At 37.9% G+C, this 13,666-nt stretch overlaps 1 protein-coding gene across 5 annotated transcripts in view; it reads right to left on the bottom strand.

Moving 5' to 3' along the window:
- The window catches only part of LOC128093961 (Putative N-acetylated-alpha-linked acidic dipeptidase), a 66,999-nt gene extending 54,847 nt beyond the window's left edge, over nucleotides 1-12,152 (bottom strand). For 3 of the 5 annotated variants that reach the window (XR_008212809.1, XM_052711911.1, XM_052711913.1), the window contains exons 1-4: nucleotides 11,957-12,152; nucleotides 9,102-9,210; nucleotides 7,545-7,731; nucleotides 878-979 (exon numbers count right to left, since the gene is read on the bottom strand). Coding sequence is in view for 4 of the 5 variants with exons in the window: in XM_052711911.1 (XP_052567871.1) it covers nucleotides 878-979; nucleotides 7,545-7,731; nucleotides 9,102-9,210; nucleotides 11,957-12,077 (519 nt within the window). In the remaining variant the exon portion in view is untranslated. Of the gene's footprint in view, nucleotides 1-877; nucleotides 980-1,075; nucleotides 1,132-7,544; nucleotides 7,732-9,101; nucleotides 9,211-11,956 lie in introns of those variants that run through there. The other 2 variants (XM_052711910.1, XM_052711914.1) reach the window with 2 other exon arrangements.
- Between the last annotated feature and the right edge of the window lie 1,514 nt (nucleotides 12,153-13,666).

The following is a 13,666-nucleotide window of genomic DNA, read 5'->3' as shown; positions in this document are numbered from 1 at the left end:
AACTATTCTGGAGAATGGATTGGAGATGACACAGTTTAAAATTTTGCAAACAAAAGTAACCAATAGGTACACTCCCTAGGCAAGTGGTATTCTCAGTTGAAAAACCACTTTGTTTTAGACAATGGCCTTCTTGTATGACTTACACTGTGCTGTTGTTCTATGATTGTAAATATAATCTGGCCCTGGGCTTGGAATTTTCCCTGATTCCTTCAAGCTTCTATTTTTCTGTCCTTATCATTATGGAAATTTGGGTGAGAAAAGCAGTGGTCCTCAAAGATTGATCCTGGAGTTCAGCCTTACAGAGGACCCTGTAAGAAGCACCCATGAGCTCTTGGGTATATCCGCAGACATGCTGAAACTCATAGGCTAGAAACCAGAATCTGTGCTTTGCAAACCCTCCATTTGTGACACATATTAAAACCTGAGAAATACTACAGTATGTTTATAGACATTGTGAAATTGCAAATTTCAAATAGCCTAATGCATGAGCCAGTGTTATATGTTCCACAGGACTCAGATCACATAGATTCAAGAATTAATGATGGAGAAATGTATTTCATACACATAAGAGACCTAATAGAGAAGTGTTGCTCTACTGGCTGGGTTACAGATCACCCAGGAAATCACAACAGTCAACACATGTGCCTTCTATTTGAATGTAAATAGTGATAGCATAGATAGTGAAACCTTCTACATCATTGTTCAGTATTGTGGAAGAATCTAAGCATGTTTGCAAGAAAGAAAAATAATGAAGTTTGTGATTTCTTTTGAGAGAGGAGAAAGAAACTATGTAGGTCAGACAGTTAATTATTGCCTAACTGTATGAGGAAAGAGGACTTCTGCTCATCATTTGTATTGTGCTGTGCTACAATGTTACCTCTGGCATCCCTGGTGGAGAGAAGGCACTGAAAGGTGGCACTACATCTGAGATGTTCTCATATCCTGGAGGTGGCAGTTCAGATAATGACGTATTGAAAATCTAGAAAAACAAACCAGATAATCAAGAGTAAATCAGTTCAAGTTTATCACAAGCAACCAAGAAAAATGCATCCATCTCTTGGGTCAGTTGGCTCACTTGTTATACACAGGTGCTCCACAGTAAGATAGAAGAGATTCATCCTCTTGAGGGTCCTAGAAGAGACCACAAGCACCAGCTTCCATTTAAGGAGAAAATGTCTGCAGACATCTTTTTAAGGTCCTCAAATAGAACTATAGCCTTGCATAGTAAAGGTGGTCATTATTATAATAATGTTGGAACAAGTTAAATATCAAATTTACTTTAACAAAAAGGTCACATAGTTGAGAGATGTACCCCAACAGTACTCAGATACACTGAAAAACATTCATACTTGAAAGAATGAAAAACATTTAGGGTAGACACCAATCTGAGTACAGGGGAAGGCTAGTTCAAGAACCCTCTCCACCATTGCTATGAATCTTAGCTGGGGACATATCTTGAGTTTCTGGGGTTTTCCCTAGCTGTAGATTTCTCCCCATCCCCTTAATGGTATACTATGTCAAGATATCTCTTTCATTACTCTCCCTCCCTGTCTCTCCCCTAACTTGACCATCTCGAGCCCTCATGTTCCTACCTCCCATCCCCTCCCCTCTGTTCCCTCCTCTCAGTTTGCCCAGAAGATCTTAACCTTTCCCCTTCCTGGGGAGATCCATGTGTATGTCCCTCTTAGTGTTCTCCTCTTTACTACACTCAGATTGGTGTCTACCCTAATTGTCATCATAAAACCTACATCCAGTGACTGATGGAAGCAGAAGAAGAGACCCACAGCCAAGCACTTGGCCAAGATCCTGGAGTTCAGTTGAAGAGAGGGAGGAAGGATTATAAGAGCAAAGGGGATCAGGATCATAATAGGAAAAACCACAGAGATAGCTGACCTGAACTAATGGGAGCTCATGGACTCTGGACCAATAGCTGGCCAGCCTGCATGGGACTGAACTGGGCCCTCTGAATGTGGGTGAAAGTTGAATGGCTTGATGTGTTTGTGGGTCCACTGGCAATGGTACCAGGACTTACCCCAGGTTCACAAACTGGCTTTTTAGACACCATTCCGTATGGTGCAATGCCTTACTCAGCCTTGATGCAGGGGGGAGAGGCTAGGTCTATCCCCAACATGGTATAACAGCCTTTTATACTCAAGGGAGGCCTTACCCTCTATGAGGAGAGGATGGGGGTGGGATGGAGGTAGTGGGAGAAGCAGGAGAAGAGGAGGAAGGAGGAATGGGTTGGTATATAAAAAGAAAGAAAATCTTTTTTAATAAAAAATTATATAAAAAAATAAAAAACAAAAAAAATAAAATAATTTAAGCAGGAAAAAAAGAATAAAAAACACTAACCAAAATATGTATCTGTTTATCTAAATTAAATTGGAAAAGCAAGGACTATTAAGAACCTCCCAAAATAGCAAACAAATAAAAACATATGTGCAACAGGAATTCTGAGATACACTAAAATCTGTATTACAGGTTTGGATACTGAATATCCCTCAATGTCTGCATGTTAAAGGATTAGTTGCCAGGCTGGCATGATCAGGAGGAAGTGCAAACTCCATAAGATGGGGCCTTGTGGGTGATCTCTCAGTGGAAGGTATGACCTTAAAGGATTTGTTACATCCCAGCATCTGCCTCACTCTTTTCTTTCTTGTTGTGACACTAGTAGTTTATGCTACCGCTCCCTTCACTATTAGTCACTGCCTCATTAGAGGTCCAAAATGATGGAACCCTTTGATTATGGACTGGAAACACCAAAAAAAAATAAACTTTAATAATTAACACAAGTAATGAAAAGCTGACTAGAATAGAACAGTCCATTTTTGTCTCTGTTGATCTTATCAAAGTATCAGGGCCCATAAAGAGAGCATAGACATTAATACAGTCTGACTACACTTCAGGAAATGAGTCTTACAAGAGAATCCTGCATAAATCAGTCTCCCATGAACAATATATTTTAGAGTTATGGATAAATTAGACATAAATTGATTCCACAGAAAGTGATGGTTCAAGGCCTCAAAGGATCTACATTTTCCCACTCACTACTTAGATAATACAAAATGCTTCTAGGTGAGGAGTTTATTTTAGAGTAGTGTCCAGTTGGTAGTGCTGCTTGAAGCCCAGCAAAAATTGTCACGATGTCATTATCCTTTAATTTAGACCTTTAAAAGCCCTAAAAGAAGTTGTAAGGAAGAACTCAGAACCCAAACAAAAATCACTGAACACACACAAAGTCCTTTGGGAAGGATTAGACATAGAGAACAGAGAATAAACAACATGTCTTGCACTTATTATATAGATGACATTGGTTTAAAATTTTAATGAAAAACCTTTAAATAAATGTAGAAAAAAAGAACATGTAGTGTCCACACACAGGAACACTACTTGAAATCTCAGCATGAGGATACCCAGACAGGCAGATTGAAAACTCAAGGCTAATCTGGGCTACATAGCCAGAAAATATCAAATAACAGAGACAAAATTTAAAAGAGGCAAAGCTAGCAAGCTATAGAAATTAATAAGTTTAGGAGACAGACCTATAAGCATAATTTATCTCAGTATAGAAATTAGAAACAAAAGAAATATTAAGAGATTACAGGGACAAAATATGGAGGTTCAGGGCACCCACAAAGTTCTTAAAGAGGAATGATAGAAATGCTGCAAAAGAACTAAATTTGAAACAATATGCTGAAATTGATAAAGTATTATATGAGATTAAGGATGTCCAATAAGTTTTGTCCATAATACAACAGATGTATGCCCTGTCTATCAGAGTATAACTTCAATGCTCAGTTTAGTACTTAGCTATCACATTAATCTTCATATGATTAATAAAGACAGAAGGAAGTAATATTAAGGAGAGGTCTCTGCCAAATAATGATACAAACTACTAAACCAATATGAAAGATAAAGTCCCCAAACTAACAAGTATGCATTTTTGCCAACGAAACAGAACATTTATACAAATTGACACGTACTAATTTCTAATGGAAACCTTAGTTTGATTTTTATTGCTGTGATAAAACACCATGTCAAAAGCAATTTGGTAATAAAAAAGTTTCTTTCGGTTTACAGTCCATCACTGAAATCGGGAATGGAAATCAAGGCAGGAACCTGGAAGAAGGTACTGAAGCAGAAGCCGAGGAGGAACTCTATTTAATCACTTATTCCTCATGACTTTCTCAGCCTACTTTCTTATAAAACTAGGTACCTCAGCCCAGGGATGACATGCCCACACTGAGGTGGGGCCTGTCACATCAATCACTAATTAAGACAGTACCTCAGAGACTTGTGTGCAAGTCAATCCTATGAAAGCATTTTCTCAATTAACATTCCTCTTCCAAATATGTTTCTATTTGTGTCAAGTGGGCAAAAAGCAGTCAGCACAATTCTTTACCTATAAACCATATTACCTAATCACAATATATATATATTTGAAACCTTATTAAACCTGACAATGAGAACAGACATAAAAATTCTAAACACTCAGTAATGCATATGTGTAATCCCAGCAAAAGGATTGCAAATTCTAGGCTAGCCTGGGCTAGCAAGATGCTGTCTTAAAGAATGAACAAATAAATAAGAAAATAATTTAAGAAGAAAAATGGAAATTAGAAAAATATAAGACATCAGTGATTACTGAAATACCTCTTATCCAAACTTGAAAGAATTAGTTGAAGCAGTTATGAGAGAACTTGAACCTCACAATTTATTAAAGACTGGATATCAGTAAATTGAGCTTTCTTCAGAAGATGCTACAAGGAATAGCAAAGTCAATACAAAGACAGCAATAAAAGAAACCTAAAGTAAGGGCACAATCAATAAACCATGAAGTTAAGTTACAAAACACTGCTAAAGACGAAGTTTAGTACTTGAATACATTAGCAAAAATGACATACCTCTGACAAAATCAGTAAGGACAAAATAGAAAAATCAATATTGGGCATGTCTTCAGATATTTTACAGATATTTTAAAATGTGAGAATATGTAAAGAATAATGGAGGCCAAAAACCTGGGATTTAGACAAAGTGGAAAGACACTTCTCATTTTTATTTCACTCTTTTAAGTTTGTATTTCTGTATCTCATTGTAGTGCTGTGTCAACGAAACATCTGTGCACCAGCCCATAAATATATCAACAGTAATATGTAACTTCTTATTATACCACACTTCTGCAATATTACTATTATTTTCAGACAAAATTTTCAATATGTAAGGCCAAGCTGGCCTAGAATTCATGAGGTAGCCCACCCTGGCTTTGAATCTCATGATTGTCATCCTTACTCAGGTTCCCTAATGCTGAGATTAGGTCAGAAACAGACAGTATCAAAACTGAATAAAAATGTGATTAAGAAAGTGAAAATTGATATAAAGAATACATATTTTAAATATATAGCAGTATTATGCCAATTAAAATTATACTAGCTGTTTTAGTTCTTCCATACAATAAATGTGTCAACACCAAGTGGTTTTCATTGAGCTTGAAATATTAAAGAATAATATAGTTTTTGAATATATAATTTTTCAAAAAAAATTATTAATTAAAATTTTTCATTTATTTTACATCCTGATCACTCTTCCCCTCCCTCCTTTCCTCCCATTCCCTCCCCTCCTGCCTTCCCTCTGTCCCCACCACCATCCACTTCTCCATCTCCATTCAGAAAGGGGCAGGCTCCCATGGGTGTCAACAAAGCATGGCACATCATGTTGAGGCACTACCAAGCTCCTCCCCCTGCATCAAGACAGGGCAAGGCAACCCAGGATGGGGAATAGGTTTTCAAAAGCCAGCTAAGTGCCAGGGACAGTTCCTGATTCCACTGCTAGGAGCCCTACAAACAGACCAAGCTAATCAACTGTCACCCACAACATGCCGAGGACCTAGATTGGTCCCATGTAGGATACCTAGCTGTGGGCCCAGAGTCCTGAGCTTCCACGAGTTCGGGTTAGCTGTCTCTGTGGGTTTCTCCATCATAATCTTAACTCCCTGCCTTGCTCATATAATCCCCCCACCCTCTCTTCACCTGGACTCCCAGAGCTTGACCCAGTGCTTGGCTGTGGATCTCTATATCTGCTTCCATCAGTTACTGGATGAAGGCTCCCTGATGACAATTAGGGTAGTCACCAATCTGATAACAGGAGTTGACCAGTTCAGGTACTCTCTCCACTATTGCAGAGAGAGACTTAGCTGGGGTCATCCTTGTGGATTCCTGAGAGTTTCTCTGGCACCAGGTTTCTCCCTAACCCTGAAATGCCCCCCTGCATCAAGACATCTCTTTCTTTACTCCCCTCACTCTGACCTGCCCCCAACCTGACCAACCAGATCCCTCATGTTCCCATCCTCCTATCCCCCTTCCCTGCCCCTGCCCCCAGTTTACCCAGAAGATCTCTTCTATTTCATATTTTTTTTATAATTTTAAGAAATGAGTAATAGTACTTGAACATTGGTGTTAGGCTAGAGTGATAAGCATGGGTCGGAATGATTACAACCCCAACAAACACTGCATGACTCTGAAATAAAAAGCAGTGCAAGCATACTACTTATGGAAAATAAGTAAGTGTTAAAAGAATCAGCTCATATTTTGAATAGTAATTGCCCTGGAAAGGGGAACACAAGCAAGAAGCATGATGCGCTCTAGAACTGTGTGATTAAAGTTAGAATTGTACCATATCAGTGATTATAATATATGTGTGTGTATACTTACATATGTTCATTACAAGAAAAGACTGATACATTTCGTAAGAGAAGTTAAATAACAATTTGGAAAAGTCAAATGTGAAAACATTTTAATTTGTAAATAGCTTGAAAAATGCTATTTATTACAGGAATTTCAGTTACAAGATGACTATCTGAAGCTATGTAGACTGTACTAGAAATATTAGGTCTTTTATGGAAAATGTATTGATAGCAATAAATGTTTTTGTTATACTTTATTGTTTTCGTATGGAACATACATATGGATCAGACCAAATTCAACTAACTGTATTATAATCTGTTTGGCAAATATGCACCCTGACTTAAAAACAGAATTATGAATTCTTTGCCTAAGCCTCCAAATTTATTCCCTTCCAAAGGTCCAAGACAAGGTCTTAGCAAAAGCCTATGTACAGGGTCATTTGAAAAATTATCATTCAGTGCAGCTAGAACTTTTAGCTAAAATTAAGTGGAAATAGAATCTTTTAAACCAGTGCATCCTTGCTAGCTCAAACCCACACTGGCTCTCTAAATATCCTGGCAAACTCTAAATCTTTGCAATGTCTTTATGCTTTAAGGCATGAAAGTCTGTTTAGCTGGTCAGAATCTTAACCATATATTGCATTTCAAATTGGTATATAATACTAAAAAATAGAAAGTAACTATAATGAAGCATTCATTTAAGAAAATCTTCCCCAAATCACACTACATTCAAACACTCTAAGAAATGAACTGACATTGATAAGGAGATTTTAAAGGAAATCACAAATGTCAATAATAATGAATTTGATAAATATATAGAGATGATACAAGATTGAGGTGGAGTGTCTCTTGTATTTTTTTTTACCTCATTTCCATCTTCATCAATTATTGAGATGTAGTTGGGTTGAGTCTTATTTGGGTAGGATAACAGCACATCATAATGGGACAACTCAACCGAATCCAGGCCAAATTCTTTCCACTGGGCATGAATTTGCTTTGCAAGCTCAAAATTGTGTACTGTTCCTGCCAAGTGTGGTATCCGTGTGAAATTACTGGTGAAGAAACATTGAAAATGTTTAAACATTAAAGGTTAGTTTGTCTTCATCTCCAATAAGCACCAAGACAAAACTACTTCTGTCATGCCTATAATGCAAATATGGTGGAGTAAATACAAGATGCAGAGTTTTTTTCAAAAAGAAATTTAAGCCCAAAGCCTCTCATTCAACATGGCTCTTCTGAAACTGGGGAAGCAATGGTTTTCATGGTTTTTAACTCCATTGTAATTGATATAAGGTATATATGTATATACCTACAGATATATAACTCAATCCATATGTTAATATTTAATAGTCTTTTTATATCAAATTACTTTATATTCATTAGGAAATCCTTCAATCATTAGAAGGATTTCGCATATTTTTGACACATACTATTTTGATTTGTTGAAAACTATAAAGCATTGTAAGTGGTTACATACACTAAATCTATATTCATTCACATATTTTACTTTTAACTAACTATAAATTTAACTTTGTGACACCTTTTAACTTTTAGTTTCTTGCATTGTTGATGATCAAATATAGGGCCTTGTGTGTGCTCAATGGCAGAGCTCTTGCCTAGAATGTGCAAGGCACAATACTTTTAAAATTTATTTATTTATCTCTTTCACTTTAAACTACTTCAGTAAGAATAGAATTAGTCTTTAAATTTTGAAAAATTCTGCTTTGCAGTTTTATCCTTATCACAGCAGTATCTTTACCCTCATCTCATAGATATGAGAATAAAGGCTTAGGATGCTTCATTATTCACTCAGTTACTTTCCTGTCAATGAGACCAGATGGAGTTTGAACCAATTTCTATGTGATTTTAAAGTCAACCTTATCTTGATTAAAACATACTATCTTTCTTTAAAGGATGAGTCAGCAAAGTAAGTTCTGCGATTCATATTTGGCCACGATCTGTTTCTTTTATACAGTCCACAGGCAAAGAACAGCTTTACATTTTAAGTAGGTGAGGAGTAAACATGATGGAATTTTGTAATACATCAACACATGAGAATCAAATTTCAGTGCTCATGAGTACAGTTTTATCAGAACTGGCACATGTAGTTTCCTCATACTTCCCATAGCTTCTTTTGTGTTGCAGGAGTAAAATTAAGTAGTTATGACAGATATTTGCTGGCTTGCAAAGGCTGGTCTTTGTATATTCAGTGTTTGCTAACTCCCACTCTGAAAGCTTTCTAATGATATCAAGTTAAAGCTGAAGCTGTAATCTTCCCTGTATGGGAAGTAATACAAGATCCTCAAAAAATAAAACATTGTGAAAAGCCAAGTTTTGTATATAATATGTTGTATCAAAACATCTGTACACAACAATGTTTTTGCAATATACTGCCCATATCGACTTTTAAGCATAAGCTTACTATAAAAATGTTTTGATGTTCTCAGCCTTCAATTCATGCAAAAATGCCTTCTTCATGCCAGGATGGGGAACAATATTAGTCGATTCACTGGAAGATTTTATAAACCATCCTGAAAAATACAAGCAAAGATATAAGTGAGATGTGAACTCATGGCTGGGTCTTGTTTTTATGTAAGACACAGTTATTTATCTTTTGTATTGCTGGGATTTTGTTGTTTTCTATCCCTTGCTTGCTTCTATGGGGAAAAGAGCATATCAGTATTTTTTTTTTGAATTGCAAAACAAGTACAACATATTTTAACCAAATTTTAATTATGTGCATTGCTGTTACTTCTCAGAAAAGTTTAATAAGAAAATTCAATTTGGTATTATTGTTTCAACTCTTGGAAATAAAATGTTTTGAAAATGTATCTTAGCTGGGCGGTGGTGGCGCACGCCTTTAATCCCAGCACTCGGGAGGCAGAGCCAGGCGGATCTCTGTGAGTTGGAGGCCAGCCTGGGCTACCAAGTGAGTTCCAGGAAAGGCGCAAAGCTACACAGAGAAACCCTGTCTCGAAAAACCAAAAAAAAAAAAAAAAAAAAAAAAAAAAAAGAAAATGTATCTTTTTCTACATTAGCTTCTCTTGCCAGTAATTGCTTGCTTCTTTGTAGAGCTAGAATAAGCATTTAACAAATGATTATAATGAATTAATTATGAGTACAGTGACTAGAGAGATTGCTCAGCAGTTAAGAGTATGTACTGTTCTTGCAATGGACCCAAGTTTGATTGCCAGCACCAACATCTGGCAGTTCAGTTATCTGTAACTTAAGCTTCAGGGAAAGTAACGCCATCTTCTGAACTCTATGGGCACCTGTTCTCACATCTCACACATGGACATTGCCACAGATATAAACATATGCAGATAATCAAAAAGAGAATTTTAACTATGACTATATTTCAAGTATATCAATTATCTCAAAGCATTAAAGAAAACTCAGACTTTTAGTCTGCTTTGAATTTAAAATTACAACAAAATGTACTGATATTTTTTTCCCAAGTGGAACAGGCTTGAGAAATTGAAGTTTAGAAACCTACAATGAACTATAATGTACCAAATAACCCTGTAAGAAATTCAATGCACAGAAAACTGCAGACAGTTTATAACCAGTTCCTTAGTCCCTGTCTGCATGAGTTTATTTTAATCTGAAAGGAATGGGGCATCATTGCAAGTTTACAGAGTACCTGGTCTGGGAATGCAGGCTAACCAGCCAACTGTCATGGAACTTTTCCCATTTTTGATCACATATGCACACATACAGAAGCATATAAATATGCACATTGAGACACATGGTTGGGCAACAAGGAATATATTATCCCTGTGTATAAAACTAAGGGAACCCAGAGATGACTGTGAGATTAGGGAAGAACACCCTGTGGGTGATTGATTAGATCCCAGGTCTGAAAAAATATACAAGAAGAAGATAGAGTCCTGTGGAGGAGACAGAACATTAAGACACTAACAAACTGAGTCACTGAGCCCTGAAACCAAGGATCACAGTGAGGGCAACAGAGTAAAAACAATAAATTGACATTAGGATGTGTAGTCTTTTTGAATCCCATGCTAACCTTTCCAAGCCTTGTTTCTCACTTTTAAACTGAAATAATGGAAACTCAATTTAAGTCGTCTTTCTGAGAAAATACTTCATTGAAGTCCCACAACAACCGTAGGTGGTTACTGTTAGTTAAGATTGGAGGCTACGGACTAAGGCTACCCAACTGGTCTATAGCCTGTTTTTACAAATCCCAGAGAGGTGACTCAGAATTCAGAGCAAAGAAGGCCGACTTGGACGACATCTTAGACTGGCCTGTGTGTTAAAATCAGTTAGGAAGAAGACCTGAGCATTGCTCCAGGAAAGTTCCGCATGCTGTTTCATGTTCTATTATCTATAAATTACTCATATTAGCTTCATCATTAAAGATAGGGAAACTAAGGCTTAAAGAGATTCAGTAACTTTTTCGCAGTGAGAATAAGTGATACAATTTCTGAATTCACGCCTTTAATCCCAGCACTCGGGAGGCAGAGGCAGGTGGATCTCTGTGAGTTCGAGGCCAGCCTGGTCTACAAAGTGAGTTCCAGGAAAGGCGCAAAGCTACACAGAGAAACCCTGTCTCGAAAAACCAAAAAAAAAAAAAAAACCAAAAAACAATTTCTGAATTCATAAGTGTGCTAGCCTGTGCTGCTCACGTTTTCTTACAGTTGGGTGAAATTCGAACTAAGCACAAAGACCTCCTGCTGAGAATGTGTTCAGAAAGTGCTGACAGTAATTAACATTCCCCAGAATGTGCCTCTCTTAGGTCCAAGGCAGAATGTGAACAGAAAGAGACTCCTTTCACAGAGATGTCCTGAACGCGGTGGTACCCCAGAATACGCCCCAGGTCTGAGCTAGATGAAACCCCAAGCAGTCAAAAGCCACTCAATGCCAAGCTTGCTGATTGATCTGGATCAGCAGTCACTGGGGATCTCTTCTGAGAAGTGTGGCGGCGTCTTGCAGGGTTTCAGTACCTCAAACCTAGCTCTAGTTCCGTTTTTTTTTTTTTTTTTTTTTTTTTTTTTGTTTTTTAAATCTGACTTTAATTGTGCAGCTCAATCCTACAAGCAGTTTATTCAAAACTCAATCCAGCACCGACGCCAGCAAATCACGGCTTAACTAACAGGGATTGCTCCCTCCTTCCCCCACCCAAATCACGACATTCCGGGGAGTCCCAGGACAGGATCGCCTCTGGTGCAGACGGAGCTGCAGAGTGCAGAAGGGAAGAAAAAAAAGGGGGGGTCGCCGAGTTGGGGTTCTGTGGTTTGCACCGCAAATGCACCCTACCAAAGACGAAGCCAACAATGAAGATTCCGGAGAAAGCCAGCACCAATGTTCCGACGCAGAGCCAGCGCTGGCGGCGTCCAGGGCCCACCACGGAGTCACTGTCCTGCAGTGGGTTCCACATCTCAAGCAACTCTGGTCTTCCTTGCCCTTCAGGCCTCCTGTGGCCCCGCAGCAGCGCCTCTGCTGGCCAAAATTTCCTCCCACTACTGCCCTGGGGAAGAGGAGTGTTGCCGAGACTTTCTCCTCCCCCAGATCATTCTGGCTTACTCAACCAATTGTACTTAGGCTAAGGAAATGTCTGCCCCCTGAAAAGAAAACCCAGCCTCTTTTAAGTGACACTTTCTCTTTGAAACTTTACTGACAGGGGCTATAGAGAGAGAGATAAACAAATATAATGAGCCAAATAGCACAGCCTGTATTTAGGAAAGTATTATGAGCTCCTTATTCTTGCTTAATGATCCATATTAACGACAACAAACCTTGTTTGAGGGATGGGACTCTTCCCATCCCTGAAGAGTCAACATTTATGCACATGCGTGCGCACTTTTCTTTCCCTAAGAGCTTCTCTTTCTATTAACCCTGTGCTTACATCTATGTTAAATTATCTTCTTGATAAACTTTAACTCTCCTTAATTTTTTTCCCTCTGTAATACACACACTCACACACTCAAACACACACACATACATGCTTTCTTTGGGTAGGTGAAGTTGAACTGTGACCTGAATATCATCTTTCTTTTCTTAGTGAAGAAGTAATAGATTCAGATAGAAATTTTGAATAAAGAAAAAAATTGGTTTTACTAACCCCTGGCCATCAGCTCTTGGAGAATTCTATGGAAGTTCTCATAGGATAAGGATTGTTTCTGGCAAGCACTTGGCAAACAATATGCATGCGGTGAATAGGGGTGAATGAACTACACAGCGACTTTTGCTGCCCAAGCATGAAGAGGAGAGCTTCTTAAAGTAATAAAGCAAAACCATGCAGAGCAGAAGCAAGGCAGGCAAGCACATGAGATGGTCTACTCTGGGACTCTGATTGGTTTGGGTTATGTACAGCACCACGCCTTTTGTAAAAATGCAGTTGGTGTACTACTTCCTTCACATCCACGTAAAATATACACATACTCCATCCAAAGAATGCACATTGAAACCTCAGAACTCCCTCAGCCCCCACTGTAGCCGATCACATGTACTCACATTCTGAACAGTAATTTAGATTTCCCTGCTCCTAGTAACAATCATATTTAGACATTTTCTATTCAAGTATATTCCCAATGTACCTAAATATGAGGAACAGAACAGTGGAGCCAGCTGTAAAGCAAAATTATGTGCTATAATAACTTGTATAAAGAATACCATTTTGTCCCTATGTGTAAATGGGCACACATATGATTAAAATAAAATATATAGTAGGAAGAAACACATATAGTAGAGAAATATATGTCATCATTAATCAGTCAAAATAGAGAACCACCCAAACTACATGTCTTCCCCACCTTCTTTTAGATTCCATAAAAGTGACCCTGGGGTACCCTCACCATATGACTTGCTGTTGTTCTTGACAGTATATTCCTCTATAGTTGGTAATCTGAATAAAGTTATCTTGATTATTTTGCAAACATGTGTGAGATCTTATTTTCAGTATTTCGGATAAGAGACAAGGATCTGGAAATACCTGGCCCAGACACTGACTACCTGTAACAAAAATGC

Source organism: Peromyscus californicus, unplaced genomic scaffold, assembly GCF_007827085.1.
Source record: "Peromyscus californicus insignis strain IS unplaced genomic scaffold, ASM782708v3 Scaffold_4__1_contigs__length_199733344, whole genome shotgun sequence".
NCBI lineage: Eukaryota > Metazoa > Chordata > Mammalia > Rodentia > Cricetidae > Peromyscus > Peromyscus californicus.
Note: the sequence above shows the minus strand (reverse complement) of the source record. Positions and strands in the feature narration are given on the sequence as shown.